The following is a 17,052-nucleotide window of genomic DNA, read 5'->3' as shown; positions in this document are numbered from 1 at the left end:
TGATAACATTGTTATAACATTGTAACGTTAGTTCATCTTAAATTGGAGTTTTAGATCAATTTATTTCAAATTCTACAGTTTATGTATGCTTTTCAATGGTACAAAATTATACTTTTGGTTTGCGTTTCTTGATTATGTTGTACATAGCCAGCTAACAGATGCGCTGAAAAAATATTCAAAGATGATTCCTTGGATTTACTTTTTTTTAAGCTGAGTGGTTGTAAACTATTAATTTTGGTTGAATTTAAAAAACAAATTAAGTTGAACATTACTAAATTTAATTTGATTAAATTCAACTCAAACTGCAATTTTGTAGAATCAGTTTTTTTCAGTGTACATCTTTTGATTTTGAGTACATTGCTGATAATATCAGCTCTGGAGACAAGTCTTAGAGTTATATTCGGTGGATTTGTCAATGACATTATACAATGTTTTAAGTCAAATTAATTAGTAATGATAATTTCATTCATTCATTTTCTTGTCGGCTTAGTCCCTTTATTAATCCGGGGTCGCCACAGTGGAATGAACCGCCAACTTATCCAGCATGTTTTTAAGCAGCGGATGCCCTTCCAGCCACAACCCATCTCTGGGAAACATCCACACACACTCATTCACACACTCACACACACACACACACACACACACACACTACGGACAATTTAGCCTACCCAATTCACCTGTACCACATATCTTTGGACTGTGGGGGAAACCAGAGCACCCGGAGGAAACCCATACAAATGGGGAGAACATGCAAACTCCACACAGAAACGCCAACTGAGCCAAGTTTCGACCCAGCGACCTTCTTGCTGTGAGGCGACAGCACTACCTACTGCGTCGCCTAATGATAATTCCTAACAAGAATACTAAAATGTAGAATATTTAAACATATTTGCAGAAAACGGCAGAAAAAGTAAAATTTTCAGAAAATGTTCAGTTTTCCAGGATATAAATATTTTGGGAAAACATGTATGTACACATTGTCCCCAATATATTATATATTGACCTATTGTTGTTTTCTTTAAAGGGCACCTATGATGAAAATCATCTTTTGAAAGCTGTTTGGACAGAACTGTGTGTTGGTAAAGTGTAAGTAAGTCTCTTTTTTAAACTTCATGACATAAAAATAGGATTCAAATCGCTCCCACAAAGCGCTGTTTCCCTGCCCACCAAATTGATTGACAGTCATCATGTATTAACCTGTCTCCCTAGTAATGTGTACAATCATATCAACAAAGACAAGGACATGTGCAAAGAAACTGGGATTAAAAGATCTGTTCAGCTCTCTGTGATCATCAATCATTATCCAATATGATCAAGAATGAGTTTTAAAAGTTTAAAATGTTTTTAAAACAGTGCAATTAACAGTGTTAACAGATATCCATACAACGGTGGACATTAACGTGTATCCTGTCACATTTGCGGTGCTAAAACAGTGAAAAGTTAAACACACGTGCTGTGCGTGCGTGTCTGTGCGCAAACTTTGTAACGACATTGTGTATGACCCGTCGCAGAAAGGCTTGAATTAACTCCACAACATACATCTAATTATAATTGGGAAAGTTCTTACTGTAGTGTTTCTCACAAATGTTATGTGAGATCTGCTTCCTTCATGGGTGTCACTGTGCTGTTTATCTGACACAGCCGAGGCAGTGATTGAGGCACACACTGACTGGCACGTGGAAACGGTGGGCATGGAGAACTGACATTAAAGGCACAGGCAACAAAAACAGCTACAAGATGCTCAGAGCAGAAAATATAAATATTCTGAAAGGTTTAATAAACAATCTGATGGGTGTTTTGAGCTGAAACTCTACGGACACATTCTGGAGACACAAAAGACTGATCTTAAATCTTGAAAAAAAAGGTGTAAAATAGGTGCCCTTTAAATAAATCATCTGATAATACTCTTATTTGAAAATTTGAGTTTATAAAATATAATGCAACTGAACGTTTTACCTAAAAGTAAAACTATTAAACTATTAATGGCAAATTTAGTGAACTGCTAACTTTTAAATGCTCTTATTTTATTGGTTAATCTTGAAATCAATAATAAAAGTATTTTTCACTTTTAGTTCTTTCCAAAAAATGTGAAAAATGGTTTATCATTGAATAATTTGGTATTGAAGCACAAATAAGAAGCACAATTTATACACGCATGCAAAAAACTGTGCATATTAATATAAATCATGATGAAAGATGAGTAAAGTCTTCGGGAGTGGTCTAAATAACAGTCAAATGTTTATTCATGTCCACCATCAGCACATCCAGAAAAAAACAACAAATAAAATAATTCAAGTAAATCATTCATTGCTCCCTCATATTTTACAACACTAATTTACATACAAAAAGAAACTAAAACACTGTTACACATGATAAAGGCAGAAGAGATAAACATGACATTGTAAAAGCATCAAAACAATGCTTAAGTTCAGTGTCATTGAGTTCATTTTAGTACACAACACTTAAAAAACAGTTTGTTGCTGTTTGTTTAAACTACTTATTAAAAATGAGCTGAAACAACACAATTCTTGAGTGTTTTGGGATAACTCAATTGTTTCATGTTCAATCCAATTCAATTTGTAAGTTTTTTCATGTTGTCTCAACACAAATTAAAGACCTTGGGCCGATGTTTCATCTTATATAGCTAATACTTTTACACAGATTTTTGCAAGAAGGAAGTGTCTATCATATGTGAAATGAGGTTGTTTGGTATCTGAATCTGTTCCTGAGCATCTCGGTCTGACTTGCTCCTCACTGGCTGTAGAATCTATTCGAGGTTGATGTCAGATCTGGAAAAAAAAAAGATATGAACATTAATTTAGCTTTGTTTCCTGACATGAAAGATACTTTAAGATTATCAACAAAAAGAACAGATACTTACATCTCTGCTCATTTCAAGAATGCACAAGGATGCAGTTAAAAGACAAGAGAATGATGCTGTTTAGTGTGTTACTTACAGTAGGAGCTCCACAATATAAAGAATATGTGTACGACATGCAGTTTTAATCACAAATACACCACTCTACTTGGAAAACAGACACACTAAGGGTTAGAATTGCTAAATGTTAGTCTGAATAACTTCATAAACATATAATGATTTGAATTAGGAGCTTCATCATACTTTTACACAGTTTATTCAGAACTAATCAAAGGCATTATATCAAAAATAAAGGCACAGAAATCTCACCTGCTGGTTTGGGTGACATCAGAACAAGGGGGAGTTCAGCTGTAACATCACTGTGTACAGAAAATGAACAAGACACAAGCACTTTAGGATAACTTTAGCTGGCTACTCTTGATTCAGAAGGATGACATTGATCAAATGTTAATGATAAAATTAGTAAGATAGAAAATATGTTGATCCAAACCTTGATGTGAGGCTTCCCAAGAGTCCACCTCCCATCATGAGAATGACCTTAATTTTGTAGGAAACAACAACGCCTTGCATTTGCTTATCCATGTCGGGAATCAGACTGCAGAAAGAGATGTACTTGAGTAGGTGTTGTTTTTATATATAAAAAGCCATGAAATTCTGCCTAATGCAGACATCTTATTTCCATTTTCAAGAGCATATTTAAAGATAATGAAGCTTAACTCACAGTGTTGAAGAAGCCAAGTTGGTGTCTTCATCTTTAAGTCTGCCATCCAATGCAAGACCACGTTTCTCTTTGTTATTGACCAGTAATGGAGTGACTGAATATTCCTTCTCAAAGGTGGAGTTTGCATTAATTTGGTCCCTATTAAAAAAAAAAAAGATATGCTATGAGGATCAGAAAAACAATCATAAACATATTGAACAGTGGCCTAAAATGAACATTAATGTGGCCCAAAATCTTTTCATTATTTAATTCTGAAACATATACTGAAAAGTGAAGCCATAACATTTCTGTCGCCCCCTAGTGGCTGGCTGCTGTAAATAAATAAAAAAAACACTTCATAAACTATATGGAGTATTGATTCATTTGATTATCAAATGACAGAGACAAGAGATAAAAAAGTAGTCTGACACAAAGTAAATTAAAAATATGTAAAATTCTAATCATTATGCATAAACTATTAAAGGGACAGCTCAGACAAAATTTAAAAAAACTTTACCCACACTCAAGTGGTTCTAAACTTTCATGAATTTCTTTCTTTTGTTGAACTGAAAACAATATATTTTAGTATATTTAATAAAAATATTATTATTATTAAAATACATATATTATGAATGATTGAATAAAGAAGCCATTGACATCTGTAGTAAGAACAAAACATCCTACAGAAGTACATGGCTGTTTTTTCCACCCAAAATTTTCAGAGAAGCTTCTTTTGTCTTCAAACTCAGATAGATTTGGAACAAGTGGAGGATGAGTGAACTATCCCATTTTTTTTAAAGAAAAAGATGACACAACTACAATTTGAAATAATTATTTCACACATAGTATTTTAATCATTCCAGCAGACAGTATATAACTTAATATAACTTAATAAAAAAACATATCTGTAAAAAGATGGAGATGTTAGCACTCACCCAAATTCTTCATTCAGTACACATTTGTGGTATTTGTCCGCTGCATAAATCACTACATCTGTAATTTGGAAAACTGAAATACACAATGATATAAAGTTTATTAAGCATTATTTTGGGGGAAAACACTTCTCTCTCAAAACAATAATAAATATTAATTTTGGGCAGTGATTTTCAATTCCGGTTCGAAGACTTGAATTGACAACCACTGCTTTAAGCTCTAAATAATTCAAGCAAAACTGAATAATGAACTTTTAAACTGCTGTGATGTCTTTTACAAAACAAAAAAACTATTTCCTTGGTTTGGACATTTTTTTCCCCAATTCTTTTATGTAAAAGCATGAACACACTACAGCTGCTTTATGGTTTAAGTTGATGTGTTGACAATGATTGTTGTATGTTGGCAATAACATGGATAATAAAAAATACTTACTATTGATCTTGATTTTCTTCACTACTTTACTTGTCTCATTGTTCACTTTCACTTTGATAGGAATGGGATCTCCGTGATAGTAGAGCTGAAAGGTAGTAGATAAATAGACAAAGATCTGAATATGATGAAAACATGACACTTTTGTAAAAGATCTGCAACAGACATTTAAAACTCCATACCTCTTTCTCCATAGAGACTTCCATGTGAATTGGTTTGTCTGCAGTGATAAACTGTTTGTTGATATCGGCCTTGGGTCCGGCAGCCAGTTCAGCTGGTGCATACTGGATTTTACGGATTATCAGTCGGCAAGTGTCCCTGTAATTAGGAAAGATATTGATACCTTAATGAGAAGTTTTCCTTTTTTCTAATATTATCTTGATTAAAAAAGTTCAGTTAAAGGAGTCATGAACTTTAACTGCCATTTTCTACATAAAAAGCATCATAATTTGGAAGTAATAAACTGTTTTCTGTTCTGGTTTGGCCTCCTCACCAGAACCCACTGTTTGAATAGGCATAGTGGATAGTAGACCTGGAAGCAAACTACTGTGATTGGATGACAGTTTGCATTTTTAAAACTTCTTAAAAACTTGCTTCTATGATTAAGTCTCAAAATTGGACAAGAAAGCTGATGACCACTGATGTAGACATTTGTATAAATCTTTGACAGCCTTCGAACACATCAATTCTCAAAATACATAACATACAAAGCGATAGTAAAAAGTAAATTGGTGGGTGGAGCTTAATAAACAGCAATCTTCTGTAGAGGCGGAGTTTAGACACACTATTACATAACAAAGTGACACATTCCTCATCCTTCCAGCAGGAGCAGGACGTCGATGTAACATCTGATTGACGTTGTACCCCAATGTTGTGGGAGGTTGGATTTTGTTTGAAAATGAAAATCTGGTTGACGTCAGAAACCAACATTAGGCTGACATTAATGTCAAACGTCGGACAGACATTGCATTTTAGTTACTTTCCAACGCAACCTAATAACAACAAGATATCAATGTCCAATGTTGTTACAGCTTGACATTGTGTGGACATTACCAATATGATGTATATCAGATCAGATTTTGGTTGCAACACCTGATGATTAAATGTCAGTATTTGACGTCAATATGACGTTGGTTTAAGATGTCGGCTCCACGTTTGATTTTGGTCACTTTCCAAAATCTAAAACCTAAAATCAACAAAATATCAATGTTATTTCACGTCGTTATTGGATGTCTAAATACCATTGTCCTTAGATGCTGACAACCTAAACCTAACCTAATAATAACATCTTATGACTTTGTGTGTCTGTCTTGATGTATTTTATAGACCTTATTCTTGACGTATAAGTGGACACAACCATTGAAATCTTTTTGACTTTAGACCGGTTTCCTTTACTTTCATTCATTTTTAGACAAAAAAAAAAAAAACCCATAATGCTGCTTGATGTTGCAAACTGACATTTCCTTAATTTATTATTCTACTTTATATGTAAAGTAATGAACACACTTGTTTGTAGAGTAGCTTTAGATTTCTAGTTTTCTGAACAAGCGCACTTCAGCATTGTAGAAAAAGGTCAATAGTACAATCCCTCTTTCATGTTTTGATTTTTCAGTTCATGACCCCTTTCAATGGAGCAGTACATACTTTTTCTCGACTTTCTCATCTATGTTGTCTTCTTCATTGGCAATATAGGCTTTGACTTCATAGTCAACCCCGCAAGGCTGTAAAAGTATATGGATATTAATATTAAAGAGAGTTTGTGAGTTTTTTTTTTTTGTATGTTTGTGTACGTCTGCTATCGTACCTTTCCGGCATCCTCTGGTGCTGGCTGAAGGGACACTGAGCATGGAAGATGTACAGGAATCTGAGATGGAATAGGAAAAACACAAATGAAGGACGTCCTTAAGTGTTTTCTTAATACTTACAGGAATCGTTCACCCAAAAATTGACATTTACTCATCATTTACACTCATTCAAGTGGTTTTAAAGTTATGACTGCCTTCTGTTAAACAAAAATGATATTCTGATGAATGTTGAGTTAAAAACAGCCATTGATGTTCATAACAGATAAAAAAAAAATACTATGGAAGTAAATGGCTGTTTTGTTTTCTAAAACATCAAAAAAACTCAAACAGGTGGACCAAGAATAAATAAACAATGGCAGAGTTTTCATTTTTGTGTGAACTACTCCTTTAAATCAATTCTTAAGTGTGGATTTACATCAAAAGTGAATGGATGTCCTTGGTCTCCAGCTTTCTTCAATAGCGCCTCCTGCATTGGTGTGTTTGGGGGCTTGGTTCCCTCAAACGGGTACATCTGAATGCGCTTTATCCAGATATCTTTCCTGAATGAAACTCCAATCACATCCAGATCCTCTCGTCCATAGCGAAAGGCACATGCCAGCTGTACCCACACTGAAAAATACAATTCAATAATCTAGATGAAGTTTCTTAAAATGACCAAACAAAGATTCATAATGCCAGTGTAGTATGTTAAAGTATACCTTTCCTTCCATTAAGACCTGAAGGATCAATCTTAAGTACACCATCTGAGAAGGAAATTACAAGACTTTTGAACTGAAGTGCAATTTACATACACTGGTTAAAGACCAGACTCTCCTAAAGTATAAATTAAGTAAAAGACAATTAATTTTGGGGTACTCAGGGCTGCATTGTGATCTCGTAAACATGTCATCAAATGATTTAAGTTAAAAATGTGCCTTCTATAAACTATAAACCTTTAAAAATGTATTTACTGAGCAACATATTAATATTTTATGCAGTAAATCATTAAAAAAAGTGCAATAGTATTTTTTTTCTGTTTAAAAGAAAATATAAAAACAGGACATTTTAATGTACGATGAAAAAGAAACTGAATTAGTTTTTAAATTTAGTATTTATCTATAAACATAAACATTCGCAGACCCACAGTCTTGAGGAATCATTAGTTTCTGAATATAAATGACAACATACCAACTGAATCAACGCTTTCCACGTGGTCCACAAAGTCTCTCCTCCCCAAATAAAGGCAAAGCTGTAACAAACAATCACTGTGATGATGATCATTGGTGCTTGTGTCTTAATAAGTTTAATAAAATTGATAGGTTGCATTGGAAGAGCAGATGAAAACTGATGCAAAGCATTAGCAATATAAAGAGAGCCTTACCGATCCATTGCCACTAGTCTTCTTGTAAACCCTGCAACACAACATACATTCTTTAAATTATGTGCCCAAAATCACCCTTTAAATAGTTTTTTATATACATAAAAATATATTGTTTATCTTAAAAGCAACATCTTAAAGTGATAGTTCACCTAAATCAGAATATGCTCCCTATACTGACACTGAGAAGAAGAAACTTGTATAAAGTCATTGTTTTTGTTTTATGCGCACACAAAAAGTATTTGATAATATATAATAATAATTCCAATTATTTAATAATGTTCCAATTGACATGGTGGCTCAGTGGTTAGCACTGTAGCCTCACAGCAAGAAGGTCGCTGGTTTGAGTCCTGACTGGGTCAGATGGCATTTCTGTGTGGAGTTTACATGTTCTCCCTCGGGTGCTCCTATTTTCCCCACAGCCTAAAGACATGCAGTATAGGTGAATTGAATAAACGGAATTGGCTGTAGTGTATGAGTGTGAATACAATGTGTATGGATGTTTCCTTTACAGAACTAGGTTGCAACTAGGCATGGGATGATTACCGTTTACAAGGTATTCCGCTGTTTGGAAAAGTCAAGGTTTTAAAGCCGCCAACATTTTCTGTAATACCGTTCCTAAGGTATGTGTAAGATTTTTTTATTGACATTTTCTTTGTTGTTTTTTTGGACAACAGTGTCTGCAGCAGAAAAAATATCCATAGATGCCATTTTAAATAGTAAATAAATCTGTGTTTGGAAGCTACTGAAGACAGCAGAAGTCTACGATTCATTTGAATTATTCAGCCTGACATGTTAACTGCTCCAAAATATTTTAAATGTTTTTCAAAATAAAATATATTGATTTCAAAAGGAATTTCTTTGTTTCTTACCCAGACATTAAAATAACTTATTTTAGAACATTAATCACAATACCGTGAAATTTATATCCAAGGTTATCATACTGTCAGAATCTTATACCAGCCCATGCCTAGTTGCAACTAGAAGGGCATCCTCAGTGTAAAACATGTGCTGGATAAATTGGCGGTTCATTCCACTGTGGTGACCCCTGATGAATAAAGGGACTAAGGGAACCTTGTGGTTTATGGAGAATCAGGGAGCTCTCGGATTTCATTTAAAATATCTTTGCATTACGAAGATGAATCAAAGGTCTCAGGTTTGAAACAAAATGAGTAAGAGTTATTAACAATTTTATTTTATGGATGAACTAACTTTTAAATAATTTACTTATCGCTTTAATGAGTGAAACAGCTATGTCCCAAACAGTCCAATGAAGTTGGAAAATTGAATAATGAAGTAATTATGGAGAAATACATACTGAGCTGAGTGATAAAGAGCTAAAATCTCTTTTGGCCTGATTTGCTCAATCAACAAGCTGATTTCAGCGTAATTTCAGTGTAATCATTAATTCAGTGGGTGACTGTGCTGCTGTCATGCCCTGTACTGAAGGCTACAGTTTTTTCACCTTTGCTGCTTGGAGTTGGGATTAGAAGCAGTTTAGTCTTGCTCAAAAACCTTACTTGATAGAAGTTCCAGTCAAAAAATAGCATGTTATGTAATCATCAGCAAATGTAATCACTGGCCACAGGAAATGCCAAGGAAACTATTTCTATCTCCTACAGTTCAATTTTGGGACAGAACTGCTGCTCTCTGGATATATTTTTGAACCATTCTCTGTAAAACCCTGTGAAAATCCCAGGATATATTAAGTTTCTAAAATAATCAGAGCAGTCTGGCACAAACCATATCCCATTCACTTAAAGGAATAATTCACTGAAAAATGAAAATTCCGTTATCATTCCCATATCCTCCGCTTGTTCCAAACCTGATTCATTTTCTTTCTTCTGTTGAACACGAAGGAATACCAAAGCATTGGAAAAAAAACAGCCATTGACTTCCATGTTTTTTTTTTTTTAGTTCTAATGGAAGAAAATTTAGCTTGTTTACACATTTTTTTTCACAATATCTATTAATATTATTATATTATTATTATGCTAATATTATTTTGTGTTCAACTGAAGAATAAAATTCATGTTGAAACTTTGAAATTCATCTTTGAGTGTGAGTACATTTTTTTGGGGTTAACTTTGCCCATTGGTTTGTACTTCTGCAAATTTTTATTTTTACATGCCGAAATTCATTGTTGCGAGTGGCTGCCATGTGATTGGCGATTAGATATTTGCATAAAAACTTTGCTAAACAGTATATAATAAATTGGCCAGTAAGTGCATCAACTGTTTATCAACTACAATTTCTTTAAATTCCCATCAAGGTTTAAGAACATTATAACTAGATAATTCTATGAATGTGTCAAATGAATTAGTAAAATGGAATGTGTAAAATGGAATAGATTCTAGTTTATGAATGTTTAAATGTTCAGCATAATACATGTTTTTTGACTGTTTAATTTCTTATGCCGTTGTTAACAATCCCTGTGTCTTAATTTGCAAACATTATAGAAAAAACTTTTGAATGTTCTTTGAAGGTTCTAAAACAAGAAAAAAAAAACTTTGGACAAATACTAACTAAAATACTTTAAAAAAACGTTCCATAAAGTTTTTGTGTTAAGACGAGAACAAAATTACTTTGTACAAATATTTTATTAATATTACTGGAAAAACAGTTGTTCATAACTTACAATATCAGAATATTAGTGAAAGTTCTGAGAAGTTGTATAGTTATAAAGTGGTGCAGTATTGACGTATGATCCAGAAAGAATGCGTTACCTTATTTTTCTCTTCAGCGTAAAGTAGACACACACCAAGAATATTTTCTGTGTATTTTCTAAAATGTATGCTTCACAAAATAGCTAAGAATATTTGATGTTCAAGTCAATGTAATGTATGCTGAACAACAGAATTTGCACAACATACATTATTTACTAATACTAATAGAAACATCTGAAGGAACCCACAATATATTATTATTCTGGGTTCTTACGTATAATTCCTACACCACCCCATAGATAGAAGTCTTTACAGCATAATGTTTTAACACTGTTGCATTCTAGGAACAGGATGCTTTGGGTTTTAACAGTCAAATAGTAAAAAAAAAAAAAACAGTAATTTTGTTCTCTTAGAGTGAAAGTTCACCCAACAATTTTGTCATTATTTACCCACTCTTCACTAGTTCAAACACTATTTGAGTTTCTTCCTTTTTTTGAACACAAAAGAAGATATTTTGAGCATTCTTCAAAAAAATCTTCTTTTGTGTCCAACAGAAGATTAAAAACCACATGAGGGAGAATAAACGATGAGGTCATTTCAAATTTGGGGGAACTTCCCCTTTAAAACAGTATTTTTAACAAATTTCTTGTTACTGAGAGTTCAATATTTGCTGCTTTTGCCTGATATGACTTAATCATGTGCATGAGCTGATTAGTCATCTGCATATGCTAAGCTTTGCACTGTTACTTTTAAACTCTTGTGGTAATCCTCTCAATCCACTCTAAAGGGGATTTCTTATAATCTGGTAATCCATCGGGATTGAAGACCAAAAAGACTTCTACAGATTTAATATTACCAGCAAACAAGGTGTGAGAGTATTACACAAAGTCTGCTTGCTTTATCTATTGAGGAGTCATGAATATGAATAACATTAAGTGTGTAAGTTATGGAGTAATGATTATCTAACATAACATCTGAATATATTTAGGACGTTTTAAAAAAATAAATTAAGTATGAAGAATAAGTTAATATGCACACTTACTTTGTCATGGTGTTGAAAAGTTAGCTGCTAACGTTTCTGAAATGAGAAAGGAAATGGTTAAAATGTTGCCAACAGAGGGCAGTAGCAACATTTGAGGTAGCAATTATGCTCTTAATTATGTACAGTGTTTAGAAAACCCATTCATGTTTATATGTTGTCCTGCTGAGATTTCAATCCACTAGGGCTAATCAGGGAAGAGGAGATTAGCATAACGATAGACTGCTTCATAATCCTCCAAAGAAGCAGCATTTGGGATTAGCTCTTATCTGTTTCTAATGTGTTTCTGTGAATGAAGCCAAGAATTTCAAACCCTGGAAAAGCCAGCAAAGCATCTGTGATATTTTTAAGGAACTGAAACGTATGCCATTAATAGTAAATTATGCTTTACTCTCAGAAATAAAGGTACAAAATCTGTCACTGGGGTGGCTAGCTTTTCAATAGGTACATTTTTGTTTCTAACAGGTCCTTAAAGGTACATATTGATAACTAATTTATTTATTTTATTTTCGGCTTAGTCCCCTTATTAATCTGGAGGTCGCCACAGCGGAATGAACTCCCAACTAATCCAGCATATGTTTTACGCAGCGGATGCCCTTCTAGCCGCAACCCATCACTGGGAAACATATGGATAACTAAAAAGTACAAATGTGTACCTCATAGTACCTTAAAAGTACAAAAGTGTACCCTAAAGGTAATAATGCTCAACTGTACAGTACAAAAGGGTAAGAATTTTAAAAGGTTATCTCTAATTAAAATTAATTAAAAATGTCCACTACACTATAAAAAATGCTAGGTTCCACACAACTGATTTGTGTTAGGGCAACATGAAGAAATTAAGTTAACTTAGTTATTACTAATTTAAGTAGATAGAATATAAAACAATTAAGTTGTCCCCCCAAAAAAATCAAGAATTGTGTATATGAAGGTATAATCATTGTTTATAAAATACAAGTAGATTAATGTGGTCAAGGTATGACTGGAGATTGTAAGTTTTTTGAACAATTTCAATATAAAAGAGCAGGACAACAAACACTTTCATATAAAAAGGTGTTCAAATAAATAGCCTTAAATATAATACAATCCCACATCAGGCCAGCAAATTTTAACTGACAAGTTTAAAAGTCACACTATACTTATAGTATTGTACAAAACAATCTGTTCTCATGCTAAATGAACTATCAAACTACAAATGATGTGCCTCATATGTCTCATTTATCATTATCAACTATGGATCCTCTTGAGATGACCTTACATCGCCTGGCTAGGGTTCCCCCACTGATTGCCTGAATTACATTCAGGAATAACAAAGAACCGATGATGGTTTCTAGTCAACATTACCATCTGTTATCTTCTCTTTTATAGATTTTAGTCCTCCCGTAGCATTCCAGCATTCACATCTAAATCAGCAGATAATTCAAGCACCTCATCAAAAACGATAACAGTCCAGATCTTCTTACCTGTGTCAGAGTTTTAGGAGTTCAAGTTCTGAGCTTTTCAAGTTCTGCTGCTTTAGTCTGTTTCCCAGATTGCCTTGTCCGCCTTTATAGAGCAAACTCTCCTCCCTCTCTTTGGCTTACGCAGACCCGTTACCAAATGTTGCTTTTGGTCCCAATCCTATTAGCTCATTAGTCCCTTTCTTTTTCTGGCAACAATGTGTATAAAAATAAACACAGAATTGGCATTAGGGATTAGCTTTTGTGGAGTATGAATGAGAGTGTCAGCCTCAGGGTCATCTGGTGGGTCGACAGAAATGTTTTAATACGGTTTCATCTCTCATGAGTCGTATTGAGCTCCACCTCTAACATAGCATGTCTCCATTTAGGGCACGTAGCTACTCAGCTTGGCCTCAAGTCATGAGGGCAGGATAACAATAACAACAGCTCATCAAAGTGTCATAACATACAGCACGGACATGCATACAAAGTGCACTCAGTGTTAAAATGAATGCTGCTTGTACTGCTCTTGTTAAATGTTTCTATTGGCATTGGTCTAGCGTTGGTGGGAGACTATTTTAGAGTACCGGCTTCTTCAAAAGCAGTTAGAGGGACATTGTCATTGTACCCTCAGGAGGATTTATAACAGCTGGTTGGCTGTTACTACAGAATTTACACCAATACACAGGATGATTCTAAGGTGACAACATTTTTGATAATAATAACACCAATAATATAAAATTTCTATGTGGGGTTTGCATGTTCTCTCCATCTACGCTTGGATTTCCTCTTGGAGCTCCGGTTTCCCCTATACAGTCCAAAGACATGCGCTATAGGTTGATTGAATAAACTAAATTGGCCATAGTGTATGATTGTGTTTGTGTGTGTTTGTGAGAGAGTGTGTATGGGACCCCTGATGATTAAGGGACTAAGCCGAAGGAAATAAAATATTATTGCTAAAATATTTTTATATGTATTTAGGGACATTGTAAATAACTTGAAGACTCCCTCTATATCTAGTTTTTGTTTCTGCCTCCTGATACTTACATTCAGCTTCAGTTGTCGTAAAATAATTCAGTCTACATTTATAATTTGTATTACATTTAATCTATTTTTCATAAATTTTCTCTCAGTAATTTGCTCATTTTTTAGGATAAACCAATCGTAGATTAATTTTATTCATTTATTTATTTCGTAGATTAATTTTATTCAAATTCATTTCTGTTTTAGCCATGACATGGGGTATCTTGTTTAGGAGATAGCATTGTGAGCTAAAATGGTGGAAAATGACAAGTCTGTTATAAATTTGCAAAATGAGATATGGTTGTGGCTGGAAATTAATGAAAAAGATTTATATTATTTATTAAATTTCCTATTAATTATATTTTAGTAACGTCTATTCCAACCCTAACCCCAACCGTCACAGTGATGTAAAAACAGTAGTTGTACAGAGAATTATTTATGTTATTTATTCAATTACTGAATAAATTACTAAAAAATTATTAAAAAAAACTGAATAAATTACTGAATAAATTTTTTTTAACATTTACCCCTACCCCAACTTTAAACCCAACCGTCACAGTACTGTAAAATGTTAATTAGTGTTATACAGTGTCATAAAAAATTATACTATATTGATGTGCTTATCTAGAGTTTTCCAATGGGTGAATTGCCAACTGACCCATGCTGGGGCTCGAACCAGCGACCTTCTCGCCGTGAAGCAACAGTGCTAACTACTGAGCCATAGTGCCGCCTGGATTAAAAGGTTTAAGAATAATTTAAACAACAATTAGTGACAAAATCAATGTATTCCCTATAAAGTATTCTCTATTAATAATGGATTCAGTTAACTATAAATTACACATATGTTGTTGTATGTTTTTCCATATTTAGTAAGACGAATGGAAAATTCCTGAAATGCATGTACAATTCTGGAGTGCACTCAACACTGAGGAAAACACTTAATTATGAGAAAACCTATTTGCTATCTGACAATGTGAAAATCTAAAATGTCAAAATGCTGAATAACTCCAGAACCAAAAATCTAAAAACTCACCAGCCACTTTATTTGGTCCACCTTTTGTGCTCAATAACACAAATATCTAATCAGCCAATCATATGGCAGAATCACACTTCATTCACCAGTCAAGATAATCTTGTGAAGTAAAAAAATGTGAAATTAAGTGACTTTGAATGTCGCATGTTTGTTGGTGTCAGATGGACACAACAGTCTTTAGAGAATGAAACTAAATTAGATTTTCAGTGAGTGGCAGTTCTGTGGGTGAAGATGCTTGTTGATGACAGATTACAATGGCTAGACGGATATAAAGGCAACAGTAAATTAAATAACCAGTGAGCCTTAAAGCAGATGAACCACAGCAGCAGAAGAGCACAAAGGGTGCAGCTCCTGCCAGCTAAGAACAGCAAACTGAGGCTACACTTTGCACAGGCTCAACAAATCTTATCAAGTCTTAATTGTTGTGACATTCAGAAGGCACAATCAGAATTTGGCACAAGCAACATTTATGCCCACAATGTGCCTCATCCTGTGACAATACTTCCAGCAAGACAATGCTCAAAGTCACAAAGCTCAAGTCAGCTCAAACTGCTCTCTTTAAGATGACAGTGAGAACTCAAATGACCTCGGCAGTCACCAGATCTCAATCCAATAGACCACTCTGGCATGTGCTGGAGTGGGAGATTTATGTCATGGTTGTGCAGCTTCAGAATCTGCACAACTGTATTATGATCTTATATCAATGCAGACACAGATATTTCTTTTTTTTTTTTTATTAAATGTTTATTCTTTTTATTTTTTTACATCTGTGTAACAAAGTATCAAGACACTTCTGAAGGCAAACGCAGTTCAACACAAAATAATCATGATGTTCCTTATACATATTTTGAATGCAAAATTGAACAGGTGAACTGGATAAAATAAATCGGTGTGAATGGGAGATTGTTTAGGTGTTACTGTAAGTACAACTCTCAGTGCTGGGTTGGGGCCAGAGTAATTGGCAGTTCATGTGCTACCCACTGCGCCACCGTGACACACTTGAGTGTTATTATAGCAATAAAAAAAAAAAAAAAAGTTATTTTGAAAAAGGTTAAAAAACCTGAGACCACTGACTTCCATAGTATTTGTTTTTCCTACACTATGGAAGTCAATAGTATAAGTGTGTAGTAAGTATAGTGAAGTAAGTGTAAAGTTTGCATGTTCTTCTCGCGTTGGCGTGGGTTTCCCCCAGGTGCTCTGGTTTCCCCACAGTCAAAAGACACGCTCAATAGGTGAATTTGGTAAGCTAAATCTGTTATTCTTATACTATGAAAGTCATTGGTCTCAGGTGTTCAACATTTTCATTTCCAAAACAACAGAAAAGTAATAAAGGTTTAAAACCACGTGAGGTAGAGTAAACTGTGGCGAGCTAACCCTTTAACTCAGAGATACTCAAAGTAGCGTCGTGGGCCAAAGCTGGCCCATTGTAACCTTTGATTTGGCCCACCATACCATCTGAGAGGAGAGCGAGTATGATGGAGAGAGTTGAGGTGAATTCCTTTAATAAAGAGATTGCATTTCTTATTTAGCGTAACCTTTTTTGTTTGTTTTATTGCTGAGCTACAAAAAAGCAAACTGAAATTAAATGTTTTAATTAAATGTATGAATCTGATCGTTTAAAATCTAGTATGTTTTAATACAGTCACTCGACAGATAGAGGACTATGCAGAAGACATCAGCAAGCAAATTAAGGGAAAAACTAACTGTTATAAATTAGCTTGTTTTGTTTTTACTGTAATATGTTCATTGTACA

General features: G+C 34.1%; 1 protein-coding gene across 5 annotated transcripts; it reads right to left on the bottom strand.

Annotated features, from left to right (window-relative positions):
• Positions 1–2,216: 2,216 nt before the first annotated feature.
• Positions 2,217–13,326, bottom strand: arr3b (arrestin 3b, retinal (X-arrestin)). 5 transcript variants are annotated; one of them, NM_200792.1, is given in 16 exon segments: positions 2,217–2,789; positions 2,882–2,885; positions 3,188–3,237; positions 3,369–3,473; positions 3,600–3,737; positions 4,514–4,586; positions 4,944–5,028; positions 5,123–5,258; positions 6,585–6,661; positions 6,745–6,804; positions 7,161–7,354; positions 7,444–7,488; positions 7,913–7,973; positions 8,106–8,136; positions 11,811–11,846; positions 13,268–13,300. In NM_200792.1, coding segments are annotated over 15 exon segments (1,089 nt in total). In that variant the 5' UTR covers positions 11,819–11,846; positions 13,268–13,300; the 3' UTR covers positions 2,217–2,767.
• Positions 13,327–17,052: the final 3,726 nt, after the last annotated feature.

This window comes from Danio rerio, chromosome 14, assembly GCF_052040795.2.
Source record: "Danio rerio strain M-AB ecotype USA chromosome 14, GRCz13ab, whole genome shotgun sequence".
Classification (NCBI taxonomy): Eukaryota; Metazoa; Chordata; class Actinopteri; order Cypriniformes; family Danionidae; genus Danio; species Danio rerio.
This window is presented reverse-complemented; position numbering and strand designations above follow the sequence as displayed.